The sequence below is a fragment of the Punctularia strigosozonata genome (genome assembly GCF_000264995.1).
Source record: "Punctularia strigosozonata HHB-11173 SS5 unplaced genomic scaffold PUNSTscaffold_4, whole genome shotgun sequence".
NCBI classification, from domain to species: domain Eukaryota; kingdom Fungi; phylum Basidiomycota; class Agaricomycetes; order Corticiales; family Punctulariaceae; genus Punctularia; species Punctularia strigosozonata.
Genome location: NW_006767436.1, coordinates 171,366 through 197,411, shown reverse-complemented (window position 1 = coordinate 197,411; position 26,046 = coordinate 171,366). Strand labels below are relative to the sequence as shown.

Genomic DNA, 26,046 nt, shown 5'->3' with positions numbered 1-26,046 from the left:
AGGTACCTCACATTGGAATCGCAGGGATCCTCATGGCAACTGAAGTACATATCCTACCCTAAACTAAGTGCTATCGCCTTGGTGTCGCCACGAGGTCTTGGGGCGATTCTGCGACAAGCTCAGCCAGTGCAAGCCTTGGGTCGAGTACGGTGTATCGCGACGAATCGGTCCTCGCAAACGTTCTCCGCCGGCCATTGCTCAGCACCGAGTCGCTCGGTTGGGGGCAAGCTCTCCATTGATGGTCCCACTACTGTAATGGAAATGGAGTCAGCATCAAGCATGTAAACTCATGCATTCATGGTATCCCACTTGGCGCTCACTGGCTTGACAGTCTCGACAATATTAGCCCAAAGCTGGTCTTGGAGGAGGTGGAGGATGCCATTATCCATTCACTCGAGGACCCAGCCCATCCACGTCATTGCCGGAAATTCTACACTGCATGCTACAGTGCAATCGTTATCCATGACTACCGCTCCCGGCCGAAACATCCGCGAAGGACTCATTATGAGCTACTCGACTGCCAGATGAAGTTCCTCGCCTACCCCAATGTAGATCAGCCCTCCCGTGTCATGTCTTTGCTAGAATGCCGCTGCGACCTTTCTCAATCGCTTGAAGCACGAATGCATGCTCTGTATGATGGTCTTCCGACTACGGAATCGATGGACTTGTCGGATTTCATCGGCAGCAACGTAGCGACGGCGATGTGGATGTGCTATACCGAATCGAGGATATTCCGCTCCAAGAGCTCGCACAAAGCCTGGCCGTCTTATCATCGTTTCCTACGGTATGGCGGGTACTGTTTTGCATGCAGCTTTTCAAGTCCCAGCTCCGACTGGGGACCGCCGGTCCGACCCGAACATGCTTCTTCTCATGACTCGTTTGGAGAGGACCCGGAAACAATCTGCGGAGAAGCGCAAGATAAACGTTTGCGCGGAATGTATACACATGATGTATTGTTCGCGAGAGTGCCAGAGGCGGGCTTGGAGCAATCCGCTGGTAGCTCACAAGTAAACCTGATGTCAGGAGGCGCACACGTCGCTTACCGCCCCTTTGATCCAGACCTATCTGCAAACTCATCCAAGATGCGGTTGCTCGAGGGGTGCGCACCCCGGTGTGGAGTGTAGAGTCTTAGAGTGGAAGCTGCTGAATCCACGGATTCTTATTCGGAGTATCAAATTCTCGTTCAACATCTTGACTTTCTGGATGGTCTCTGTGCAGATGGATAGCATGGTATCCAGAAGATTTGATGCATGAGAAAGGGCTGCTTTCAAAGCAAGTATCTGGGCGATGACCCGGAAATCGGATTCTTCACCATTTCCAGTCTAGACGCCGAAGGTCTTGTACCTCCATCTTCTCACCTTCACAACCGCACCTATAACGCCCTCCAATGTCGACTCCGCAAATGCGGCAAGGATAACGCCCGTGAAGACACCGTTCAATGCCTTCGCCTCGACGCTTCCTCCATGCCTCCTTACCTCCTCCCCGTTGTCCGCTACCCATCCCGCCGTAAATTCGTACGACCGCGGATCCCCTCGAACCTGCAACATGACCTCTTTCGCGCTCGCCGGCACTTCAATTGGCCCCGGGGTCGAAGACAACGGTAACGGCGAGACTCCTCCCAAGACAACCGCACGCTCTTCACTGTCCACGGAATGGACGCCGAATGTGACGTGGTGCTCATGGTCCTGGTATACCACCAGCCCAGCATTCACGGCCGGCGCGGCCCCGTCCAAGTCAATGGTCATTTCGCACTCAAAGCGCAAGTGCCGCTGACGCACGCCGATGAACGTTGGGGACCCAAACGCGTCCGCGAGGCGCGCCCTCCCAGGCCGCAGCTCGACCTCGCCCGCCCGCGTCAGGTCATACGCGTCAGGCTTCGGGTTGCGGAGGTAGAGCAAGCCATGACGACGTGACAATGCCAGCACGTCCTCCCAATCGTCTCCTGCCCCTTCTGCCCCTTCTGCTGCCTCGGCGTCCGGGGGATCGAGCGCGCGCAGGTCCGCGACGGGCCACCCGCCTTCGGGCCAGTCGACCTGCACGAGGCACGTCTCGCGTCCGACCGGCCACGCGCCGCCTACAACGCGCGTCGCGAGACACACCGCCCACCACCTACCCATCATCCTTGCATCTGGGAAGAGGTCCGCGTGGCCGACGGTCTGGAAGAGCGCCGTCGACGAGGGCGCGGTGAGGATCGGGTTGGACGGGCACGGTTCGTCGAACGGGCCCCAGACGGACGGCGCACGGGCGAGCGTCGCGCGGTGCCCGAACTCGGTCGCGCCTACGGCTCCCTGTCAGTATCACCAATGCGTGAGAGATGAGGGGTCGAAGTAGGATTCACCTTCGGCGATCAGCAGGTAGTACCACCCGTCTTTCTTGTACATGTGGGGCGCCTCGGGCGCTATGCCACCCATGCCGGACCACCTGCTCGGAGCAGTCAGTCATCATTCCTGCGCTGGGCTATACAAGCGCGGGATACGCTCGCTTCTTACAGTTTGCGGGGTTCACCGGAGAGCGACTTGCCTGTCTTCAGGTCGATCTCAAACTGCTGGATCTCTGGCCGGACCTGGGAGCCGGAGTGGCCATTTCAGCGAGCAGGAAAGCCACAAAAAACCCTGAAGACTCGCCCTCCAATAGAACGATCCCTGGACGTAGGCCTTACCGTCATCGTCCCAGAAGAGGGACGTGTCGTATCCCGGGAAGTCGAACACGATGGGATCGCTCCAATCGTTCGTCGACGGATCCTTGCACGTGAATATGACCTGCGTGATGCCCGTTAGCTTAGCCTACATCGGACCTCGTCGGACCTCGAGAGGGTTACTCACATTGTGCCACCGGGAAAAGTCGTCGAACGCCATGTCGGGAAAGCACAGCGTGGTGATCACGTAGAACGTGCCATCGTGCCAGCGGATGGTCGGCGCCCAAATCCCGCCCGCGAACTGCGTCCCAGGGCGGAGGGTACACCTGGAATAGTCGATCTGCGACGTGCGGTTGATAACGTTTCCTGCCGTCGATAGCGTTCAAAGGTTCAAGTCTTCCCTCGCCATGGACAGAGGACTACGGGGTGGATGTCACTCGCCTATTTGCGTCCAGTGGACCAGATCCGTGCTGGTGTAGACGGGCACGCCGGGGAAATATAGGAAGCTCGAGGTGACGAGGTAATACGTCCCATCGACCTGGATACAAGCTGAGCGAGAGTAGAGCACTCGTGAGCCGGCCGTACGTCTGATCAAAGGGCAGCCATACAAGGGTCGGGGTTGAAGCCTGCAGATCGGTTCAGTCACTAAGAACGCCCGCCAGCATGTAGGTCTGGCATACCTGGGACTAGAATAAACATCACATTCAGCCTGTCGATCTCGAATGACTCAGTGATATCTGTACGTACTTGTTGGGTTCCGGTATGAGCTCATTTCCTCGTTCCTCGAAGCTTCTACTCGCTGTGGTGGAGTTGCGATAAGTAGCGTCGTGATGGGCCTCCAGGCTCCAGCTCTGCACATTAATGTATAAACGAGGGCCGCGCATCCCATGATCGCATGTCCGAGGATTACCCGGTTGACACTGAGTACGCATGCACGATAAAGAGTTCTTCACAGGGTCTTGGCGATGAAAGGAACATTATCTGCGGCAATACTGAGATTCAGACAGAGCAAAAGCAATAAATATTGAGACCCGTAGGTCTACCACTCCGGGAAAGCGTGTCATCCTTGTGCAGGGGCCATGCTAATCTTCTCTGTATCGTTCCAATTTTATCGTATGTCACCCCGAAGGGGACACGAACATAGGTTGGGTCAGGTGAACAGTGTGGCTGATTTCGCTTTGTGTTCATTCCGCGGGTAGGTTCAGAACACGAGTTCCTACTTGCCAGTCTGACGCTGTCAAGCGTCGAGTCGTCGCGCAGACTTCAGAAAGTGCATTAGCCGCGTACGCCTTCGCCTCTTACCTCCGTGTTTGTGTCATGTATATATCCTCCTTCAGGTTCATACCAAGTGACCGTGTCTCCGATGACTGAGCCTATTGTGTGAGTGAATCCTACTTCGGCCAATGATTGCAAGTTCGAGTTGAACACGCTTGGCTTATCCAGTGAGCCCCCTTCGGAGCTTGTGGACAGGACTGCCAGCGCATTAGTGCGCTCGTTCCAGGATCCAGACCATCCCCGTCATTGCCACCAATTCTATGCAGCATGCTTTGACACGATTGGCAAATATGATTTTGGACACTCGGGGAAGCACTGGCGAAGGCGGCATCACAAGCTGTTCGGCACCTTCATGAAGCTCCTCACCGATCCCAGAACCGACCCCATCTCCCGCATGCAGTCTTGGCTAACGAAACCCTGCGAATGCGATCTCTCACAATCGCTCGAAGAGACGATGCATTCTCGGTCAGCGTTTCCCTCTCGGATGCTCTGTGATTTCGTCGCTGTGAAGGTAGCAAGCGGGATCACGGACTTTGCATCCGCTTCTCCATTATCGCGATCTCGATCCACCTGGCCGGAAACGACAGCAGACCTCGTCCCTCACGGATTCGAAGCTACTTTGGACATCTTTGTCGGAATGATCGACCGCTCATGCCCGTCCGCCTTTGATCTCCTCAATGCGATGGTAGTTACCTTCGGATGGCCCAGGACGATGAAGACATTACTCGAAAATCCCCGTTTACCCAAGTTATTCTGCAACTTCCTCATGACCTTCGAAGAATCCGACTTCGGGCTTCACCTAGACAGCTATCCGGTCGATCAGCACCCGGCCATCTTCAATCATACTATTGCCCTGCGCAAGATTCTCGATTTCGCGCAGCAGCTGGCCGGTTGCTCTCCCGGAGCGGTGCTGAACTTCGCGGAGCGTTCCGGCGCTCCCCTCTACAGATACATCGGCCAGCTATCGCGTTTGTTGATCATCGTCCAGCGGGTTCAGGACTTCGCTCCGAGAGACCTTAGCCTTCGCAGCCACGTCGCTACGCACGCGTCGATGAACGAAATGCTGGATCACATATTGGCGATGTGCGCGACCTTCGGCGCAACCTTGGAGACGGCTGCCCCGCCCACGCGCGGTACGCACTATCTTCCGAGGATAAGTATGCTATGTGATCCGACCGAATATCGATGGCTGCCCCTCGTCGCTCGCCTTGGTATAACGCACCGGCAAGCTATAAATAACCCGCGATGTTTCGGTCCGGGGTGCACGGAGACAGAGGCGACGTCCATGCACAAGTTCCACGTTTGCGGCGCGTGCCGTCACATGCAATACTGCTCCCGGGAATGTCAAAGGCGGGCCTGGAAGCATGAGCGGGTACCTCACAAGTACGTCCCTTCTCTGGCCGTCGCATGGTCTTGCCTGCCTTCCGTGTGCTTCATCATCTTGACAATCCATGATATTACAGGCCTATATGCAAATTGATTCAAGATCTCGAAGCACAGGGGATCGTCGCTCCGGTGTGGTCGGTCGAAGCACTCGCACCGGCTATGAGGTCTCCCTCTGGTTCCGATCTGTTCAAGGTGTTACAAGCTCTGGTCGACCATATCGATAGTCTGACATGATGAGCAAGCTGAAAGTTTCGCGAAACATGAGGTAGCGCGCATGAAATGCTCCTCGTTGTAAGTTCACCGACGTCACGTCATCAACGAAGCGTCGGAAAGGTTTGAATTGTACTTCATAGCACGACGCCCATACGGCCCGGGATTGGGGAGACATTTCCGACTCCAACTCGTGGATCGATAACTTATAACTGTACGAATATGCCGGTTATTCACTCTATGTAGATGTAACAAAACGCCGTCGTGACTGACTACATATACTCACTCGTCCATTGTTCAACTAACTTCCAATCTCAACGCGTCATACTGAACATACTGACGATCCGGTGATCAATGTCTGGCAAAAAAACACGGAATGAAGGGTCTTACCACCGGAGCATCAAAGGGCAAGGAAAGCTAGATGAAACACGTCATGCAGCTGTCACCGTGCAGGAGGTTTGATTACTGACAACAAACTTGTTCCATCCCTTCTTCAGCCATGTTGCTGGGAACTTCAGTTTGTTGGAGAGGAGATGACAAGAGATCGCTAGGGAAAAAATCGGCCGGACGGGCGTCAATCGCTGTAGGGCAGTTTTACACAGTGCGATGGAACCCACCGGAACGCTCGCCGCAACTACTGCTCTCGAACCACTGGATCTCCCAGTTGAGCGGGTTGCTCTGAGAGTTGACATACGTGGAAATCTATGGCAGAATCGCGTCAGGGTTTGTTTGTATCCCATTGTGAAAACGGTCTTACGTTGAAGTTGGGGTTCGAGCCCGAGGCAACGTCCGTGTTCCCCGACGTAGTCTTCGCACCCGCAAGTTGGATAGTGAAAGTAGCGAGCGAGCTAGACTTCGGTATCGAATCCAACTCAAAGTTGATAGTCCAGTTATTGGAGCCTGGAGGAATAATCAGCTGGCTTGCCGAGCGTTTTCGAGATAACGTAGAGCAGGCGTACTGGTGATGGAATTGTTGCGAGTATAGCTTGGCCCGAAAACAGACCAATGGATATAGTTCTGCACATAGACGCCCGATGAGCCCTATACACTGATACAGCCGCGTCAGAATGTACCCAATCAACGCCATCGTGGCTCTTTCCAATAGTGTAGTTGACTCCATTGGGGAACTGCGTGCCAAAGTCCCATGCACCCCAGTAGATGCGATATTCTGAACATTTGGCCAACGTTCAGCAAAGTTCTATCATTACCGCGGGCCGCACGTGCTTACTGGAAGGGTGGTTTGGATGGGTGAGGTCGCGCTCCCAGCCGTTGCGGAATTCGCCTGCATGGGTATCAGCAACGAGTTAGCACAGCGGAATTCGGAACGGACAAAAAATCTATCGTCGTACCCGAGGTCTTGTCAGGAATGCCGATGCGCCACAATTCCTTTCCCGCGGACTCTGCTTTCCATACGACGTTCGATAATATAGTGGTTTTCCTTGCGTGAACGACAACGTTATCTTGAATGTAGTCGCCGAATATACCTGCCAGAAAACAATAAGCATCACATCTTTCAGTCCAGGACATCTAAGCCACGCACCATTGGCGAACACAGTCAAGCGGTACGTTCCAGCCTTCACTCGAGGAATTGACACCTGTCCGTTCACGATCTCCGCCCAATACTGATACGCTGACGGAACCTGAGCGCTATCTTGGAAATGGACGCCGTTCGCGCTCAACACCGCGAGTGGCTTCGTAGCTCCCTTCGGAAGAGTAACCTTGGCCGAGAACGTACCCCGTCCGGACGAGGGCACGTAGCCTATAACCTGGAGGCTCCGTAAGTGGAAAGGTCACAAGGACAGTTGGTGTGATCACGGTATACGCACGTAGGGGGCGATTTCGTCGTAGAAATTCGCATTCCAAGATGGAGCTGCCAGCGATTCCGCATCCGCGAGCAGATCGAATAGTGTCTTGTTCTTGCCCTGGTTGAAGTACAGGAACTTGAGATGGCACGAGATTAGCTCCGGTCAAGCGGGAGAAACATTGCCTAGGGCATACCTGAGGTCCGAATGTACGATCGAACCCGTAGCTTATGTTCGGGTTGCTGAGAAAGGGCACGTTAATTGACCGACGTCGAAGAAACAGCGTTCGGCGTACGTTGCACCTCCGTGACTGCGGAGAGAATATGAGAACCGATAGAAGAGTCATCGATTCGCACTTACGTGGTGGATTGTTTGTTGCTGGAAATGGACGTCATCGTTTAGGATCTTGGTACAGTTACGGAGAAGAACACCCACTAGATGATTCCATCCACCATCAGGTCAATATGAGTCTAGAGCGTTGAAAAGCGTCAATAATCCCGCGTATGCGGGTAAGGAGACTTCAGGGCTTACCGGACCACCAAAGAAGGTATCCTTCTGGTTGACGACCCACCAAGCACCGAGGGGCGTTCCGTCAGGCTTTGCTCCATAAAGTCCGTGGGCTTTGTTGGTTTGGTTGTCCGCGAAGGTATACTGATCGGTGACTTTTAGCCGATGAATCCCGATCGCCACCAGTGAAAGACTCTACCTTCGTGAAGTAGTCTGATTCCTGGAAACGTTAGACGGGCTCAGAGAGGCCGGATAAGGATGGGGTTTTGGAGTGCTCACCTCGACGACGTAGGGATCATCTGGCGTATTGCCGAGGTACCAAGTTCTGCACACGGAGTAAGACAGGATGATAACGCTAACTGGGAATAATTACGCGTCCTGGGCCACCACCTCGTTCGCGACGGCCGCAGCGGCGGGCAGCGGTGCCTATAGAGGATTCCGCCACTTGCGTTATCATCGAGACCGCATTGCAAGGATGGCTGACGCACCCATTGTTCGTTGTTCGTGATGATATGTGACCAGGGGCCGGAGTTGGGCCTGAACATCGTCCGCACCTCGCCTAGCTCGCCCTTCGACACGGTTTGGTTGTAGTACGCGAGTCTGACAAAGCTGTGGAGACCCGGTTCGTTGTCACGGATGAACCATGACCGTTGGACACTATCAAGTGATGGAGGGAGCATCGATGTGAATGAACGCATGCCGTAAGGGCGGGCGAACTAACATAGATCCTAGCGTGTCGTTGTCGGTGAGGATGATACCCGCCCAGTCGCTACCATTGACGATTTGATGGGTGGTGGTGCTCGTCAGGGCAAAAATGGCTGATGGAAAATCTGGACGAAACGGATAAATAGGCCAGACGAACGAAAACTTGGATAATAGCGTACCAGTGTACACTTGACCGGCATTCCCCGAAACTGTCCCCAGCGTTGAGACGTTGTCATACGTAAGTGCTTGGATATAGCCGTTCTTTTTAAGCACGCTGCACGACTCATCAGTAAGTTCATGAGTACGGGTGGCTGAAGTCTACTTGAACGACAGCCAGTTGTTGGCGAAGGTGAACGCAGTAGAACCTTCAGTCACCGAGACAGCCAAGGCTCCCGAGAAAAACAGCAGAGCACTGGACAGAATGTACAGGAGACGCATGTTTGACTTCATCTTCGATGAAGGGCCTCAGCGTAGTGTCGATGACCATCTTCCAACCCTCTGTTTTATAGGTACAGAGCATGATCTTCTCCTCGCCCGCACCAGCCGTCGCCGCCGCCGCCGGGCCGTCGAGAGCACGCGTTGTGTTCAGGAAAGCACTCTTGCACCATAGAGTTGAAGGATTCGTCGAGATGAGCAACAGACTGTCAAATCATATCGATATGTTTGGCCGCCCTTGGAATGCTTCCAAATCTTGAGAGATTGCAAAAAGTCGGGCACATGCCCAACCAGCTTCGAGAAGACAGAAAAAGTACCGGACGGAACCGATTGCATGCTTATGTCAACCGCCGCCGAGAGCACGCAATGGCTGTTGGGAATGAAGGCATGTCGACGCGTCCTTGAGGTAAGGTTGGTATCGTTGACTACTTTCCGACTCCCCCGAAGGAGGGAGTTGGTTTTTGCGAATGGGCCTCGTCACAGTGATAGGGCAGTGACCCCAGCCAAAACGTTACAAAAGCGTGATAAGGCAAATTGTCCCACAGTCACATCTACTCACATGGTATGGTTGTGAGCGTGGGATAGTGAGCAAATGCGTGGAAATGTAATCGCAACTCCGAAAACCTCAGCGCTTTGATTGGACGCTTGGGCCTCGCTCGCGTGATTTATGGGTACCCTTCATCTGATTCTACATTGGGCAACGAGCTGAAAGACACAGGAAGTGACCGCAGAATCTTGGGTGGATTAAACCTTGACCGACGAGCGAAGCACATTCACACATAAGATACAGATAATGGAAAGGAGTACAGGTTGTATGTAGACTGCACAAAGCACGGGGATGACGAGAGCAGTAGCATATAAGGGGGAGTCCGTTCTAACAACGATAGAATAATCGACGACAGGCATGCCAGATAAGACGATGGCAAGATAGAATAACAAAACGGCCACTCTAGAGCCTGAATAAGAAACCGAGGTCCTCCGGCGTCAAACGACCCATAGCTGAATCATCGGTCGAAAGCGTAGCATCCACCATCGCCGACTTCTTCTCCTGCAACTGGACAACGCGGCTCTCGATACTATCCTCGATGACCATCTTGATAGCTTGCACGGGACGATGCTGACCCAAACGATGGATACGATCCATTGCTTGGAACTCCACCTAAGAGCGAATGATGTCAGCGCCACTCAGGCAGAACCCAAGAAATGTAGCTTACCGCGGGATTCCACCAACTGTCCATAAGATACACTCGGGAAGCTTCCGTCAAGTTGAGCGCGACACCACCAGCCTTCAAGCTGACCAAAAAGACCGTAACGTGCACGTTGTTCACTGCGCGAGGACAAGGTTCAGACACATGTTCAGGTCCGACCACTGCGACACGATACTCACTGAAATGCTTAATCGTGGCGTCGCGCGCCTGGGGGCTCATAGTCCCCTCGAGCCGGCACACCACGAAGCCGGCGCGCTGCAGCCGGAACGCGATGAGGTCCAGGAAGTTAACGAACTGGCTGAAGACGATGCTCTTCGTGGTCGCATCTTGGCGCCGAACGTTGTCCAGCTCTTCGATCAGCGCTTCGATCTTCGTCGAAGAGCGCCAGGTGTCGATGTTGAGGCGGCCGAGTATACCCTGGCGGATTTTGGAGTTATCTTCCAGTTCGAGCGCTGGCGCCTCGAGGTCGATGGTGAGAGGAAGGTGACAAACAGGACAGGCGGGCTAGGCGAAAGTGAGCGAAGAACCGAAAAGATGACGGGTCCTGGCATACCGTCTGCTCCACGGCGGTGTTGAGGTACTGCTTGATACATTCGCGGTCGAAGATGTGACGACAGCGAGACTGAATCGCGTCCTCCGCGATGTCGTTGCAAAGCCTGCAGACGGTGGCCTCGCCAATATCCCCTTCGCCGATGAATTTGTTCGCATTCGTCTTGCTCCGAATGACGAGGTCCGGATGGCAAGCCATCTGGCGCATGCGGGTCAACCTTCAGATTGCGCATTAGTTCCAGACTTCCGAAAGCAGCACCGATAAGAAGACGAGAAACTCACAAGCTGAAGATGTTCGAGTAATCTGACGCAATTGCGTCAGCGAGGTTTCCCACAAGGAAGGCACGGACGTACTGTTTAAAACGGTACCGGAGTCAACGTAGGTGCTGAACTCGCGCTTCGCATCAGAGAAAAGAGAGAAATAGAGCTCCTTCTCCTCCGGGCTGAAGTAGTCCTTGCGCACGATGACCGTCCTAGGTGGTAAGCCGAGGTCATCCGCGCGCTCTACCTTGGTTCGGCGCAACATCATGCGGTCGAGAAGAATCCGCAGCTTCTTGAAGGCCGTTTGGCCGGGCCCGACCATGCCATGCTTCTGAATAGGCGTCAAGACCTCGGTGTTCCAAAGGCAAGTCTAAGGATAATCTTCAGTATGTGCATAATAACTGGATCCAAGGACGCACGTGCTGCATCGGCGTATGACCGCATTCATCGCAGTTTCGTTTGTTGCTGAACCTCCAGTGGAGCGATTTGCAGTCGCATTGCTTGCCTAACATTGCACATTAGCTGTCGATAGACGTTGGCAGTAGGGTTGCGCTTACAGAAATAGTACGCAAATGGATCGCCGCCGAGGAATCTGATGAGACTGTAAAGCTCGCCAACGCGGTTCTGTAATGGAGTTCCGGACAAGCACCACCGGTGTTGGCCCTTAAGCTCGAAGGCGGCTTTGGCGGTGTTCGTGGCCCGCTCCTTGATGTTGTGCGCCTCGTCAAGAACGATGCGGGCCCACTCGATCTGATGTAAGGCCGACTTTTCTTTAACGATCTGCCCCTTGCGCTTGAAGCCGCTCTGCTGCTTGCGGAACGCGCTTTCCATGACAGCATACGTCGTCAATACCTAACGAAGTGATCGTCAGGATCGGAAGGGCAGGTAGACACCAAGAGGTTGGACATACCACGTCGTATTTCTTCAGCTCTGATGGACTCGATTCTCTGCCGGATCCGTGCCATACGATGACTTTCATGCCCTCGGTATGCGAGGCAATCTCATTCCGCCACTGCATGACAGCGACCGTCGGGCTACGTCACGAGAGAACCATCAGAATATTACCTGCTACGCTTGTGTGTGATGGCACGCACGCAATGACGAGATTGGGCTTCCGAGGGTCAGAAACGAGCAGGGAAATGATTTGGATAGTCTTCCCCATGCCCATCTCATCCTGGATTCCAGCAGTGAGACGGAGTATCTTGAAGTACTGGTCGTACTTACAGCAAGGATTCCACCAGACCAAGGTCCTTGCTCCTGCTTTCGCATCCAGAAGAGACTTTCCTGCTGGAATGGCAGGAGGGTGACCTTGAGGCCCTCCGGTTGTGGGGCCTTTTGCGGTTGAACAACCTCCACCTTCGCTTGCAAGTCACCCCAGGCGTGCTGGAGCGCACGTATCAGAGCTGGATGCGGAATCTTTCCAGATGTGAACAAACCTTTAACTCCGGATGCTGCCTTCTGAGAGCGAGAGCAGTCTTCTCCGCCTGCAATGATGGTCGTTATCGGGAGAGTTACTCGAACAGATATCGAACGTACATGGGTGAGCCCCCGACCCAGCTCCATGCGCATTGCGTACTCCTCCTCGCGCACAGCTCTCTTCGCCGCCAAAATTCGGCGGCGCTCTTCCTGGTTCCTCCGGCGAAGTTCGGCCATAGTTGTCGGCGGATCCTCTGACGCTGCGCGCTTGCCTTTCCCTTTGCCCTTGCCCTTCGCCTTCGACGTTTTACCCTTGGCTTTCTTCGCGAGCGGCGCCTCGTCATCATCGTCGCTGTCCCACGCCCCGAAGTCGTCGACCACGTTCTGCTGGTTCATGAGGCGACGCTCAGCAGCGGCCGCGCGCTTGGCGGCCTCCGAGTTGGCGGGGGCGGAGAATGAAGGTCCAGCGCCCGCGCTCAAATCTCCATTCGACACCCTCAGGGACTGTCGGATGGCTTCGTCCATCATGATCTCCTCGTCCCGCTCGTCGAGATCGAGCGTATCTTCATCTAGGAGTTTGAGGACACGCTTCTTGACCGAGGGTCGAGTTCTGGCAGGTTTAGATTCGACGTCGAATTGGTCATCTGAGAGCTCGCTAAGTGGTGAGTCTTCGGCTTCGTCGACCTCAAACTCCGAACCGCTGGCCGACGATTCATCTATGTCCGAGTGGTACTCCAAAGAGTGGTCAGAAAGAAGCTCGACCTCATCAGTTTCGGAGGGTGCGCCAGATTCAATCACTGTCTTGCCGGTCCGTGGGGGCTGTGGCGGCACCTGGGGCAATTGATTCAATAACTTGAAAGAGAAAGTGGATATGAGGGCGCACGGATTGCTTAGAGTCCCTCCTCATGGCGTGTCTAGATGTTGGTAGCTCGACGAACACTTCCTGAGACACGACCCGCTTCTTTGTGGCGGGCTTTGGCAAAGCCAGTTCATCCTCGCTCTCGTCGCTCTCCATAGCCCGCTTGCGTAAAGCTCGCGATGTATACGTCCTTAGCTGACGTTTCGGTAGGGACGAAGGTGCCTCTTCGTTCGGACCTACGGACGTATCAGGGGTAGCGGAACGAGTCTTGTCGCCGGCGCTGAACAGGGCCGACACCTCCGTCGTCGGTGTCGCCAATGCCGAGGGTGACCGACGACGGGCGGGTGCACGCCTTCCTCTGCCAGCAGCCATGTTGAGGAACAGCGGGGATAAGTGGAAAAACTGGCGCGTCGACGGGGGCCAGAGTCCCCAGACACTAATTGCTGTCGCGTACTGAGACTCCCACGCCACATGCGCGCTCTCGGTGCCGGCGACGCTGACTCGGCGTGTTTGCGCGTTGCCTCTGCCTTGCCTCATGGATCTGAAGAAAATCTTAGCTCTTGGTATGGCATGTACAGAATGTGCATCCACAATGAAATATTTATACTGAAGCACGCCCTATAGTGTATAAGGCCATCGGTCATGTATACGTTAAGCCAGTCTAGCGAACAGCACCGAACATATCAGCACGACTAGCAGTAGCCTCTGTGTGCTGTTCCTGTTCTCATCTATCATGGGAGCGCTGCCGTAGCGACCGGCGAACCAATCAAAGCGTCGCATAAGTAATGAGACCTCGCAACGCTCGAGGAGTCCAACGATTCGACCAGTCTCGCTCCAGATGCGAATTAGGGTGCTCTCCATCACGGCAGCAACCCACTTCAGCCCTTGAAGACTCGTATCCATACGTTCCACTCGATCTGCGTCCCTGACGAGGTGACGGTACAAGTCGTGGATCACGTTCGCAGCTATAACGGCGGCAGCCATGGAAAATCCAAGGAGGAGGAATGTCGGCTTGTCGGACTCGACCGCGACGACGGTGCCCACAAGGATGACTATAGCAGATACGAGCAGCATCTCAGCGGCGTTGGGCGCGGCCGCCAAGTACGTTAACTCCGGATACATGCCAATCAGAGCGCCGTCTCCCTTGGACCACATGTAGAAGCGCCAGTACGAGCGCTCGCCGTTGCCCCACCATGGATGTGTCACCACACAACGTGGAGCTGCGACGAAGCCCTCGAAATGACAACTTTCGGGCGTACGCTCGAGCGCCCATTGACGTTTCTTCCGACAAAAGTCGATGTCCTCCCCGCCGCCGGTCTTCGGGAAGCGCAGGTCGTATTGGACGCTGTCGTTGACCCGACGCGCGATCAGGTTCGCCGTAACACCCCATGGAATATCGTCTGTGATCTTCTCCGCTATGTCCCAGAAATAAGTCACGCCCGCCAAGTGTATTGCCGCCTTGAAGACGGTATTTGCTATCGGAAATTTGACGTTGCCCACGAAACCTGGGGCATCCGGATGGGCGCGAATAATCCGCTCGACCTCGACCAGCAATTCCGACGACGGTTTGACGTCATCATCAACATAAAGAATGTATTCAGCTGCGGATTCCAGCATTCCTCGATTCCTGGATGCGGAGGCTCCCAGGTTTGACTCATTGACTCGTATGCGGACATCGACCCGATGTTCAAACCTACGCCTCAATACCGCTGTGGCTGGTGACGCTGGATCATCCACGATGATGATGAACATCACGGCGCACGTCGGCGAAGCCTGCAGCGCCAGAATATTACTGAGGGTGCCGATGTCGACTCTGTACGACGGGACGACGATATCCAACGTCAACTTGCGTTGAGCGGGAGGGGTCCGGCCCCGTAGCCACCTCTTCGCGCCTGCAACTCCCTCGTCGAGAGTCTCGAACGTCCAACCTTGCGCGTGCTCTTTAACGTATCGAGCATCGCCTTCTCCGCCTACGCTGTTGCGGATGCGGCAATCGAACATCTTCGAACATCCCCACCTCCTATAAAGTTGGAAGAGGTACGGGTCGCCATCTTGATTTACAAAGGCCTGCGGGACGACTTCGCCGCCAAAGATATCCAAGTGGGTACGATGGACGATTGGGAATGTCGGCATACCCGGGAAACTGGTGTCGGTAAAAACGACGCATCCGAAACCCAGTGGAACGTTGTTATCCTTGGCGAGCGTCTCAAACGTGGCGTGCGCATCTCTCATCCATCCCTCGGTGTCCACGATGACGTCGTCACCCATCAGGACCATGTAATCACATCCGTCTATCCACGCTTGTCTGGCGCAATCGCGCCATAGGGCGCAGACGTGACCTTTGGGATGTTCGTCGTTGATCAAAGTAAAGACGTCCCGGAATCCAAGATCGCGAAGCACAACCTCCGCTCTGTTCCTAGCGCCGGAGCCGCGTAAGAACTCGTCTCCTGCATCGATTTCGAGATATATCTTGACCCGATATCTCATGCCCCCAAGGGCATGGACATCGCGCCAAGAGGTACGACTCAGCGAGCGCCCGAAGTCGTGCAGGTTATCCAAGCACTGCGAAGGAGGGTTGGAACCTCGAGACGTGATAGGGAGGAGAATGGCGAAGGTGATCGCCTTGTCGAGGTCGACGACCTCGCTATGCCGCATCGTTCGTAGCGCCGCCGATCGTTCAGCCGCCGACATCCCTGATAATTCCTTGACGATCTCGCCGCCAATCCACTTGCCAGTCTCGCGCATCCCGTCCTCGAGCGAGGTTGTCGGCTCCCAGCCCAAAATCTCGCGGATGAGGTCGTTATTGGAGTTGCGGGATACGACCCCGAGTGGCCTCTCAGGTACGAAACGGGAGGGTAGGTCGATGCCCGCGCATCCCATGGCGATGTTCGCTAGCTCATTGATCGAGACGGAATGCTCAGAACCGACGTTAAGCGGCTCTGCGTATTCCGAATCGATCAAACGCATCACAGCCTCGCAGCAGTCGGTGATGTAGAGGAAACTGCGCCTTTGGCTGCCGTCGCCCCAGATTTCTATGTCGGTAACGACTGCGCCCGCCTCGGCAGCAGCGTATGCCTTTCGGAGGAGGGCGGCAGGGGCCTTCTCGCGCCCGCCTTTCCATGCTCCTCCGGGCCCGAAACTATCCTCGGAGATCAGCCTTCGAGTCGATACGGCCATAAATAAGAATGGGCTTGCGTACATGTTATGAAAACGCGCGATACGAACGCCTTCGGGGAACTCCTTTGCCTTGGCGAGCAGCCACGTCTCGGCATGGAGCTTTTGAAGACCATACAGGCCTTGGGAAGTGGGGCGGCCGTGCGCCCAGACGTCGTTCTCCCTCAGCGAGACATCGGAGCCTGGCTCGCATTGCAAATTCTCGGGATAAACACACGCAGAAGACGCGTAGAAGAACAGCGAAACCTCGGCTTTCAGACAAGCTTCAACGAGGTTGAGCGTCGTTATCTCGTTCTCTCGATAGATCGCGAAGTCGTTGCGGTCGTGGATGGTGCCCATCCCGCCCATGTTTGCCGCGAAGTGAAGGACGCAGTACACTCCATCGACGACGATATGAGCGAAGGACGGGTCGCAAAGGTTCCCGACGCGAACATCCACACCCTCGGGATGCGGTATGTAAGGCTCAGGAGCCAGATCCGCAACGCGAATACGGTAACCTCGTTTATGCAGACGTTGCACGACGTGACTTCCCTGCAGAACCTTGTCAGCAGTGCGACGACCGTGCCCAGAGAGATGATACAGACTATGAAACCATTGCCGCCACAGACAAGGTATAGCTTGCCGTCTTGGTTGTGCATAAGTGTAAGGCTTGGGTTTGCAGTCGGTGTCGGGGTCATAGAGGTCAGTATTCCTATCCCGGGTCTGACTTAAGAGACCTGTACTAGTGCGCAAAAACGGCTTATCGACTGCGGGGCGCACAAATATATCGACAAGGCGAGCTCCATCCCAACTGCGTGATTCCTGTTGTACAAAGTTATGGGGCACATCTTGGGATGAATTGCAGACCCATGATGAGAGCGTTCGGATAACCCGCGAGGGTCCTCATGACGTCCTGCATCAGAGAATAGCACACACAATGCTTGATAGCAAGGGAACATTCACCGGATCCAGGTTGGGTCGATAATGGAAAGCCACTCGCTGGCAATCGCGCGAGCGCCCGGACTGGGCGTACGATCGGCTTCCATTCGATTCTTGGAGCACGGTTGCGAGTTCATGCCGCCATATGGGGCCGAAACACCCGAGCCGGGAGGGCGAACACTGTCCCAACTGTCGCTTCGTGCTTTAACAGTCTGCACCCTGAACCTTGAGCTTTCCGGTAAGAGGGTCCGGCTGTTGGTTCTGGTTTAGCGTGAGTTGTTCGCTCGTCACAGATATGTTGATTCACACCGATACCAGTAGAGCTTCAGGCTCTTTCGCCCCCCTTTGTGAGCTCCCCAGACCAACACAGGTGAAGGAGCAGGCATCCATGACGCTGATATCCCGCCGCTCATCCTTGGGCTATGACAGAGCAGCAAGATCATCATGACTAATCACAGCGACGTTGCGATAGATTGCGACAACGGATACCGTTTCACCGAGACGCAAGACTGGTTCTCCTTCAACATCGACGCATGGAGGAATCTCTTCCCCACCGTAAACGCTGCGGCACCTTGCGTTCTCGAGATCGGCTCGTGGGAGGGACGCTCCGCCGTGTTCCTCCTCACCGAGCTCTGTAAAGAGGGCGGTAGCATCACCTGCATCGACCACTTCGACCTTCACAAGACGCCGGCCGGCCGCGAGCGCTACGCCAAGATCATGCACAACCTCGCCTTCACCGGCAAGCCGTTCCGAGTGATGGACGACTTCAGCTTTCCAGCGCTGATGAAGCTGCTGGAGGAGGAGATGTCGGCGGAGGAGCCCGGGTTTGATTGGGTGTACGTCGACGGCTCGCACGAGGCGGACGACACGTTGCTCGACGGCGAGCTCGCCTGGCGCCTCGCCCGGAAGGGCGCCATCTTCATCTTCGACGACTATAAGTGGAACGTGCAGCCGGTCGACGGCGTCCATCACCCCAAGCGCGGTATCGACGCCTTCATGAGCGTCCACCGGGGGGAGTACGAGGTGCTCTCCAGCCCCGATCAGTACCAGATGGTCCTTCGCAAGTCGTCCGATATGCGTATCGGGTTTCTTGTGAAGGATCGCGCCGAGGAGCCCAAGTTGGCGGAGGCGCTGGGGTACGGCGTGAATGTCGCCTTGGCCGTCGACTCGGCGTACGCGATGCCCGCAGCCGTATGCATGCGGAGCGCTGCCGAGCGCACGTCCGGGCGCGTCACCTTCTACGTGGTCGACTGCGGGATGACGGAGGCCGACAGGGACAGGATCGAAGCTTCCGTCCCGCAGGATCGGAAAAGCGAGTACACCGTCCAGTTCGTGCCGCTCCCTGCGGACGGGGTGGCGGCGAAGAGGGGCTCGTCGTGGGCGAAGCTCGACGTGATCCGGGCGCTCCCGGTCGAGCGCGTGCTTTACCTGGATGCCGACGTCCTTGTGCGAGGCGACGTCCGCGTCCTATGGGACACAGATCTGCGAGGGAAGACGATCGGCGCCTGCATCGACGTCGGCCACCCAAACGGCCATGCGGATATCGCGAGAGGCCCGTACTACAACGCAGGCGTCATGCTCGTCGACCTCTCTGCCGCGCGTCGCTCCGTAGATGGCCTTCTGGGCTTGGCCGAGAGCATGACAGACTCTAAGTTCCAAGACCAGGACGTGCTCAACGCGCATTTCGAGGGGGAGTGGATGGCCCTGGACCTGCGCTGGAACGCGCAGGGATTGGGGACGTACGCGGGGTATCCATCAGAGGAGCGAGCGTCGTTGGACTTTGCGAGCATGAAACGGCCTGAGATCGTCCATTTCACGGGCCCCGTCCACCCGACGGCGACGGAGGTACTGAACCCGTGGGTGCAGCCATACACATCCAAGCCGTGGGGATACGTTGGCGCTCCCGGGCATCCGTTCGCTAGAGAGTGGTGGGAAGTGCTGGAGAAGACTGCATGGCAGGGTTACCGTAACTCGGACGAGTTCAAGGGTCGATGCAAGAAGGCTATGGAAGATGCTTTGGGTGCGGTCCGACAGGAGTTCGCGCAGAAGGTCGAAATTATCCAGGAAGCCATGTTCGCCGCAGAGCTGCAGTAGTTACGTCCAGAGTTACAGTACGCATCGATTATATGCATGTACTGTCCGGCTTTTGAATACACGAGCGTCATCTGCATTGGCTTGTACATGAACATTGATGAATCGTCGGATGGTCGCTCGACGACACTCATAGACACTAGCCATAGTCATGATAATATCGATCAGCATGTATTGCTCCGAGTTCCATTGCACCGGAGATGACCTGCGTATGACTTGCGGGTCAAACATATAAGGCGCCGCCGACGCTTTCACCCTTGACACGGCCTTGTTCGGCAACCTCGATATGTATACTCATTCCAACTGTACCACGGGCGCAGGCGAATGATGGTCCAGCCTATCACAACGTTCGCGTTTGAATCTGAACGGGGTAATCACATGCTCTTCTCAACCCCGGACTCTCCGGTACCCGTTCCTCAAGACCTCGAAGGAGTGCGCCGCGCTCAGTAACTCTGTACCTTACCCCGCATTCTCGCGGCGCACCCCACCACTGCGCTCCTGCGTACCCGATATATCTCTGAGTTGACCTGAACGAGCATCAATGGTGACGAAAGAGCTCAAGATCTTCAGCGCGGAGGAGGTCGCGAAGGTGAGAGGGGCACTGGAACCGTTCTCACCCATACACCCATCCAATTAACCAATATCTGCCGGCAGCACAACAAAGAGGGTGACCTCTGGATCATAATCGACTCGAAGGTGTACGACCTCTCCCGCTTCGCGACGCTCCATCCAGGCGGCGCCGCCGTCCTGCTCCACCGGACCGTCGCTGGCCAGGACGCGACCGACGCCTTCTTCGGCCTGCACCGGCACGAGGTCCTCCTCCGCCCGCAGTACGCGCGCCTGCAGATCGGGACCGTCGACGGCGAAGTGTCGGTCGTCAAAGTGCCGGAACCGGGCGACTTGTCCGGGGTTCCGTACGCGGAGCCGTCGTGGCTCGCGCAGGGGTACCACAGCCCGTACTACAAGGAGAGCCATAAGCGGTTCCAAAAGGCGTTGAGGCGGTTTATGGAGGAGGTCGTGGAGCCCGACGCGATCAAACACGAAGAGGACGGGAAGCGTATCTCGCAGGACGTCGTGGACAAGCTCTGGTGCGTTTCTGCCGTATCCCTTGCCTTTGTGTTCCGCCCGATTGATTGAACATCTGTATTCTAGCGAGATGAATATACCGGCCATGCGCCTTGGGCCGGGGAAACACCTCAAGGGCCGGACCTTGCTCGGCGGGGTCGTCAAGCCCGAGGAGTTCGACTATTTCCACGAGGCGCGCCCCCGCTGTTCCCCGACTAACGCTGCTCAAGCTGAAACTTGTTTGTCTTGTTGCACAGATGATCATCCACGCCGAGATCGCCCGCATCCCGACGCGCGGGTTCCACGACGGGATCCTCGCTGGTCTGTCCATCGGCCTCCCGCCGATCCTCAACTTCGCGTCGGACGAACTCAAAGCCAAGGTTCGCTCCCCCACCTCTTTCTAACATCCTCCCCCTCCACTTCGTTCCAGAGAGCTCAAGCGATTTGGGGCGCCCTTAGATCGTGCCGGACGTGTTGGCCGGGCGCAAGTTTATCTGTCTCGCGATCAGCGAGGCGTTCGCGGGGAGCGACGTCGGCGGGCTGCAGACCGAGGCCGTGAAGGACGGCGAGGAGTGGGTGATCAACGGTACCAAGAAGTGGATCACGAACGGCACCTTCGCGGACTACTTCACGACCGGGTGCCGGACAGGCGTGCGTACCGGTCTTTCCTCCGTATCGTTATTCTGCTTACGATCTATCGCAGGACTCGTACACGACGATACTGATTCCGCGGCAAGACGGCGTGGAGACGAAGGCGATCAAGACCTCGTACTCGCCCGCCGCCGGTACAGCTTTCGTCACGTTCGACAATGTCGGTGTCCCCCCCTCCAGTTTTCTTACCTTTTTTTCCTTTGATATCAATCTGATGCTTACCGCTGGTCCACAGGTCCGGGTACCGGACGCTAACACGGTGGGAAAGGAGGGCAAGGGCATGTCCGTCATCCTCAGCAACTTCAACCACGAGCGGTGGATGATCACCGTCATGAGCGCGAGCACGCAGCGGCGGATCGTCGAGGAGTGCCTCAAGTGGTCGAACCAGCGGATCGCGTTCGGCAAGCCTCTGAACTCCCAAGCGGTCATCCGCCACAAGCTCGCTGACATGATATCCCGCGTGGAGGCAAGTGATCTCAAACATCCTCCTTCTTGGACCGAAACGGCGTGGTCGACTGACTGGGTTTGACGACCACAGTCGTGTTGGAACTGGCTCGAGACAATCACGCATCAGATGAACAACGTGGGTTTACCTCCCTTTTCTTCGAAATCCGACGTGAAAACCACCGCAGATGTCGTACGCCGAGCAATCCGACAAGCTCGCGGGCACGATCGCGCTCTGCAAGCAATACGTGACCCGGTGCAGCCGGCAGACGGCCGAGGACGCAACGCAGATCTTCGGCGGGCGGGGCATCACCCGGACGGGGATGGGCAAGTTTATCGAGAACGTGAGTTTTTTTTTCGGCGTTTCATTGGCATCTAAGGTTTGTGGCTGATGCTTTGATCGATAGTACCACCGCTCCTCGCCGTTCGATGCGATCCTCGGAGGCGCGGAGTACGTGATGGCCGACTTGGGCGTGAGGCAGGCGATGAGGAAGATGCCCAAGAACACCAGGCTGTGACGAAAGAAAAAACGTTGCTTGTTGCGCATCTATGATTCCCTCACGGTTGTATGTTGTACGTGTACGTACGGATGGACTTTCCAATTTGTGGCGTTTCCTCCGTGTCGGAGCCAGTGGGAACGATCGTTTCATGTCCATCTGCTTCACCGCGCCGTTTGTTGCGTCGTTTTGGCTTGTTGGCTGTGATTACATACTTGGCTTGAGGCCCGCATGCGATGCAGTAACAGTGTGTACGCCCACTTGGCACGCGACTCCTGCCGTACCTGTCGCGACCGCGCAAATGCAGGCAAATGTTCTGTGCGATCACACCATCTGCTGGATCCGGATGGCGAACCCCAGCAATACGTTACCCTCTGCGACGGCGCCTTGCGTCGTCCCCGGTATATAAACCCGCACTGCGACGCCGTCAGCTGGTAGTGGTGCCCTCGCCTCTACGTCCCATGTCTACCAGTACGACCACCGCTCTCTGGCCCCGCCCGTATCCTCCTGCCCGCCGGTCCGACCACGTCGACGTGTACGACAGCGCGAAGGACGGCAAGGTCCGCGTTCCGGACCCTTCACGAATGGCTCGAGCACGACGGCCCGGAGACGGAGGCGTGGACGACGGTGCAGGAGCGGTTTACGCGCGAGTTCCTGGACGCCATACCAGAGAGGAAGATCTTGGAGGACAAGATCAGGGAGAACATCAACTACGCAAAGGTGCATTATTTTACACACGGCGCCGGGCGCAGAGGGATGACCTCTGTTTTGATCCTCCGCCCCTAGTTCAGCTCGCCCTCGTTGAAGAACGATGGGCGCTGGTATTGGTACTATAATAGGTATCGTGCCATTAAACCCATCTGCTCCGGACATGAAATCTGATCGATTGGACAGCGGGCTGCAGGCTCAGTACAGTACGTCTCGTCACTCCCTGAACCTGACTGCATGGAGCTTGACGCTGCACAAAAGCCCTCTACCGCTCTCGCGACTCAACCCTCCCCGACTTCACGAAAAACCCGGAAGCCGATGCCGAGGTTTTCTTCGATGTCAGCTTTATAACACACCACCCTCGGATGTTCCGACTGACGTTCTCTCCATTGCTCCCGACAGGCCAACCTTCTTGCCGAGGACGGGACGGCGTCCCTCGGATCGACCAGTTTCGCGCCTTCCGGCGAACACTGGGCGTACTCCGTGTCGCGATCGGTTGGTCATACGCTACTCGATGCACAAAGTGATGTAACACACGGCCTTTAGGGTAGCGACAGCGTGACTATATACGTCCGCCCGACCTCGTCCCCGTATACCTCTGGGTCGCACGACGATGGCCGTCTAGCGGACGAGCTGAAGTACATCAAGTTCTCGTCGATCACCTGGGACCTCAAATCCGAGGGGTTCTTCTACCAGGTGCGTTACGCGACCCTTTGATGACTCCAACAGCCGTCCTAATCGTAAATGTCTGTCCTGTCGCGTAGAGGTTTCCCCAGCGCGACACGCTGGAGCTCGCGCGAGTGGACAAGATCGGCGCGGAGAGCGAGAAGGATGAATACGCGATGTTGTACTACCATCGCCTCGGCACGTCCCAATGTCGGTATATCCGCGATAATCCGCACCGTCTGGCGAGCGCACAGAGCTCACGCGTACAATCTTTTGTTCAGCCGATGACCTACTCATCTTGAAAGATGACAAGAACCCCCAGTACCGGTGGAGTGCGCACATAGCCGAAATCGACCGACGGTACCTCGTCGTTGCCGTTAGCGCGGATACCTCTCAGGTAGAGTTACACGCCTCTCCCCGTCCCCTCCCAATGATCGTCACGTTCTGAGGCCGCATGATCCCTCTCAGAAAAATCTCCTGTGGATCTGTGACCTGGCGAACAACGAGATCGGTCCCGACATGAAGTGGCACAAGGTCGTGGACAAGTTCCACGCGCTGTACACCGTGTAAGATGCCCGACGCGACAATGCGTGCGAGCCACCGCTTTCGCGTGCGCTAATCACTGCTTTTTAGTATCGCCATCGAGGGGACGAAGCTTTACACACACACGAACAAGGATGCCGACCAGTTCAAGCTCATCACTATCGACCTTGCCGACGAGAGCTGGACTGAGACTGACCTTATCCCCGAAGACAAAGGTGCCTGTCTGGAGCAAGTCGTAGCGGTGTCCAAGGACAGGCTAGCCGTTGTGTACAAACGAGACGTACGTCGCGCACATGCTTGCGTAGGACGCATAAGACAACGATATATTCATCGGGCTTTTTCCAGGTCAAAGACGAGGTGTACGTATACGAGCTCTCGTCGGGGAAGCAGCTCGCCCGCGTCGCGTCGGATTTCGTCGGTACGATGTCGATCAGCGGCGACCGGCGCCACCCCTGGTTCTTCGTCAACATGACGGGCTTCACCACGCCCGCCATCATCGGGCAGTACGACTTTACGGTGGAGGAAAAGGAGGGGCGGTGGGCGGTACGGAGACAGGCCGACGTGCGCGGGCTGCGGCCGGAAGACTTCGTGGCGGAGCAGCGGTGGTACGCGAGCAAGGACGGGACGAAGGTGCCGATGTTCATCGTGCGCCATAAGGCGACCAAGGTGGACGGAACGGCGCCTGCGATACAGTACGGTGCGCATGGCATATGTTGCATATGTTCGGCGAGAGGCTCAATTGCGCCACTCTGGAACCCTTAGGTTATGGCGGATTCGGTATCTCGGTCAACCCGTTCTGGAGCCCTGCGCTCCTCACCGTCATCGAGAGGTACGGCGGTGTGCTCGCGGTGGCTAATATCCGTGGGGGAGGGGAGTTCGGCGAGGCCTGGCATCTGGCTGGGACGAAGGAACGCAAGGTCGGTTAGGACTCGAACTGGTGGCTAGACTTAGCGCTGATTAGTCCTAGCACAACTGTTTCGACGACTTCATAGCTGCAACGTAAACATTATCATGGTACTCGAAAACATGAAGCCTTACTGACTTTTCGCAAGGGAATTCTTGGTAGAGAATAAATATGCGGCTCCCGGAAAGGTCGCTATAAATGGAGGTTCCAACGGAGGTGCGAGTTGTCGTTCACGTATGTGGCCTTGCCTGACCGGCGGCGACAGGTTTACTCGTTGCTGCTTCAGCGTTCCGAGCTCCTGAAGGAACATTCGGCGCCGTCGTGTCCGAAGTAGGCGTGCACGACATGCTCAAGGTACGTTCCTCTGCGCCTCCCTGCCCCGCCAGCCTGACAGACTCGGATCGCAGTTTTCGCAATTCACCATAGGTAATCTGAGCTCCCATCATCAGCATCCCTGGCGTTCGTTGCTGATGCACCGAGGATAGGCCATGCGTGGAGGTCGGATTATGGCGATCCGCAAAAACCGGAGGATTTCGACTTCATCAAGCCCATATCGCCACTACACAATGTCTCGACGGATAAAACCCTGCCGCCTACGATATTGCTGACCGCTGATCGTGAGTATCCCTACTCCGCTGTATACTATCGTGAAGCTGAAGTCGTCCGCCCTCATGCAGACGATGACCGTGTCGTCCCACTGCATAGCTTCAAACTCGCGGCAACCCTGCAGCACCTGCACCCGCAAAGCAAACATCCTCTCCTCATACGGATACAGAAGAAGGCGGGGCATGGCGCGGGCAAGTCCACAGAACAAGCGTGAGTCCTCCGAGTCCTATGCTTAATTTCAATGTCTGAGAAATGTATGTCATAGCATCAAAGAAGCTGCCGATAAATGGGGCTTCGTGGTACAGACGATGGGCTTGGTACCGAAGTCAGAGCCGGCGGCGCATTATTGAACTGAAACGTTGACATGGGAAATGTCACGTCAACCTGCCTGAGGCACATAATTCGGACGTTCAACCGCGATGCGCATACTCTATCGCACTCCCTACGGAACTCTCAGTACTACCCGCGCTGCCTACCCTGCAAGCTATCATTCTATTACATCAACACCTACTTATTTGAATACATCTGCAA

At 55.9% G+C, this 26,046-nt stretch overlaps 9 protein-coding genes across 9 annotated transcripts; 4 read left to right on the top strand and 5 right to left on the bottom strand.

Annotated features, from left to right (window-relative positions):
* Positions 1-1,201: 1,201 nt before the first annotated feature.
* Positions 1,202-3,407, bottom strand: PUNSTDRAFT_142279 (Arabinanase/levansucrase/invertase; the record flags this gene model as incomplete). The annotated part of the gene is made up of 9 exons (XM_007381640.1): positions 1,202-2,278; positions 2,339-2,421; positions 2,490-2,563; positions 2,625-2,759; positions 2,823-2,975; positions 3,096-3,184; positions 3,244-3,261; positions 3,316-3,321; positions 3,383-3,407. The coding sequence occupies 9 exons, from the start codon at positions 3,405-3,407 to the stop codon at positions 1,323-1,325; spliced, it is 1,539 nt and encodes a 512-aa protein (XP_007381702.1). The 3' UTR covers positions 1,202-1,322.
* Positions 3,408-3,634: 227 nt separating this feature from the next.
* PUNSTDRAFT_65277 (uncharacterized protein) lies at positions 3,635-3,823 on the bottom strand (the record flags this gene model as incomplete). The annotated part of the gene is made up of 1 exon (XM_007381639.1): positions 3,635-3,823. One exon carries the CDS (start codon positions 3,821-3,823, stop codon positions 3,635-3,637), a length of 189 nt encoding a protein of 62 aa, XP_007381701.1.
* An 825-nt stretch (positions 3,824-4,648) lies between these two features.
* On the top strand, positions 4,649-5,652 carry PUNSTDRAFT_50881 (uncharacterized protein; the record flags this gene model as incomplete). The annotated part of the gene is made up of 2 exons (XM_007381638.1): positions 4,649-5,293; positions 5,374-5,652. A coding segment is annotated over exon 1 (469 nt), but the record flags the coding sequence as incomplete, so codon positions are not given.
* A 448-nt stretch (positions 5,653-6,100) lies between these two features.
* On the bottom strand, positions 6,101-9,213 carry PUNSTDRAFT_125161 (galactose mutarotase-like protein; the record flags this gene model as incomplete). The annotated part of the gene is made up of 20 exons (XM_007381637.1): positions 8,843-9,213; positions 8,700-8,794; positions 8,537-8,645; positions 8,304-8,472; positions 8,189-8,241; positions 8,095-8,140; positions 8,015-8,035; positions 7,840-7,959; positions 7,744-7,778; positions 7,669-7,686; positions 7,604-7,618; positions 7,505-7,550; positions 7,333-7,446; positions 7,047-7,272; positions 6,856-6,990; positions 6,735-6,788; positions 6,580-6,674; positions 6,466-6,523; positions 6,264-6,406; positions 6,101-6,208 (listed from the first exon to the last, which is right to left on the bottom strand). Exons 1-20 carry the CDS (start codon positions 8,968-8,970, stop codon positions 6,101-6,103), a joined length of 1,788 nt encoding a protein of 595 aa, XP_007381699.1. The 5' UTR covers positions 8,971-9,213.
* A 691-nt stretch (positions 9,214-9,904) lies between these two features.
* Positions 9,905-12,785, bottom strand: PUNSTDRAFT_64262 (uncharacterized protein; the record flags this gene model as incomplete). Its single annotated transcript, XM_007381636.1, has 13 exons — positions 9,905-10,114; positions 10,170-10,282; positions 10,343-10,667; positions 10,717-10,930; positions 10,995-11,016; positions 11,067-11,343; positions 11,393-11,478; positions 11,531-11,825; positions 11,884-12,007; positions 12,068-12,147; positions 12,198-12,356; positions 12,410-12,457; positions 12,510-12,785. 13 exons carry the CDS (start codon positions 12,783-12,785, stop codon positions 9,905-9,907), a joined length of 2,229 nt encoding a protein of 742 aa, XP_007381698.1.
* Positions 12,786-13,899: 1,114 nt separating this feature from the next.
* Positions 13,900-17,099, bottom strand: PUNSTDRAFT_112089 (NAD-dependent epimerase/dehydratase; the record flags this gene model as incomplete). Its single annotated transcript, XM_007381635.1, has 3 exons — positions 13,900-15,268; positions 15,461-16,863; positions 17,007-17,099. 3 exons carry the CDS (start codon positions 17,097-17,099, stop codon positions 13,900-13,902), a joined length of 2,865 nt encoding a protein of 954 aa, XP_007381697.1.
* Positions 17,100-17,784: 685 nt separating this feature from the next.
* Positions 17,785-19,434, top strand: PUNSTDRAFT_125159 (nucleotide-diphospho-sugar transferase; the record flags this gene model as incomplete). The annotated part of the gene is made up of 1 exon (XM_007381634.1): positions 17,785-19,434. One exon carries the CDS (start codon positions 17,785-17,787, stop codon positions 19,432-19,434), a length of 1,650 nt encoding a protein of 549 aa, XP_007381696.1.
* Positions 19,435-19,866: 432 nt separating this feature from the next.
* Positions 19,867-22,204, top strand: PUNSTDRAFT_119254 (acyl-CoA dehydrogenase). Its single transcript, XM_007381633.1, has 10 exons — positions 19,867-20,020; positions 20,086-20,519; positions 20,584-20,689; positions 20,754-20,876; positions 20,956-21,147; positions 21,200-21,307; positions 21,383-21,613; positions 21,686-21,730; positions 21,780-21,935; positions 21,999-22,204. Exons 1-10 carry the CDS (start codon positions 19,973-19,975, stop codon positions 22,107-22,109), a joined length of 1,554 nt encoding a protein of 517 aa, XP_007381695.1. The 5' UTR covers positions 19,867-19,972; the 3' UTR covers positions 22,110-22,204.
* A 345-nt stretch (positions 22,205-22,549) lies between these two features.
* On the top strand, positions 22,550-25,865 carry PUNSTDRAFT_142274 (uncharacterized protein; the record flags this gene model as incomplete). The annotated part of the gene is made up of 20 exons (XM_007381632.1): positions 22,550-22,648; positions 22,683-22,808; positions 22,875-22,927; positions 22,983-23,002; positions 23,058-23,134; positions 23,199-23,291; positions 23,343-23,492; positions 23,561-23,672; positions 23,744-23,859; positions 23,931-24,028; positions 24,096-24,285; positions 24,351-24,702; positions 24,768-24,922; positions 24,973-25,004; positions 25,058-25,125; positions 25,175-25,263; positions 25,317-25,335; positions 25,395-25,526; positions 25,587-25,725; positions 25,781-25,865. The coding sequence occupies 20 exons, from the start codon at positions 22,550-22,552 to the stop codon at positions 25,863-25,865; spliced, it is 2,205 nt and encodes a 734-aa protein (XP_007381694.1).
* Between the last annotated feature and the right edge of the window lie 181 nt (positions 25,866-26,046).

What these genes read in the sequence shown, in the direction of transcription:
- PUNSTDRAFT_119254 (XM_007381633.1), top strand. Translation starts at nt 19,973, where the DNA reads ATGGTGACGAAAGAGCTCAAGATCTTCAGCGCGGAGGAGGTCGCGAAG. An exon ending in ACATGATATCCCGCGTGGAG is followed by an intron (nt 21,614 to 21,685) that starts GCAAGTGATCTC and finishes TGACGACCACAG; the next exon opens with TCGTGTTGGAACTGGCTCGA. An exon ending in TCACGCATCAGATGAACAAC is followed by an intron (nt 21,731 to 21,779) that starts GTGGGTTTACCT and finishes AAACCACCGCAG; the next exon opens with ATGTCGTACGCCGAGCAATC.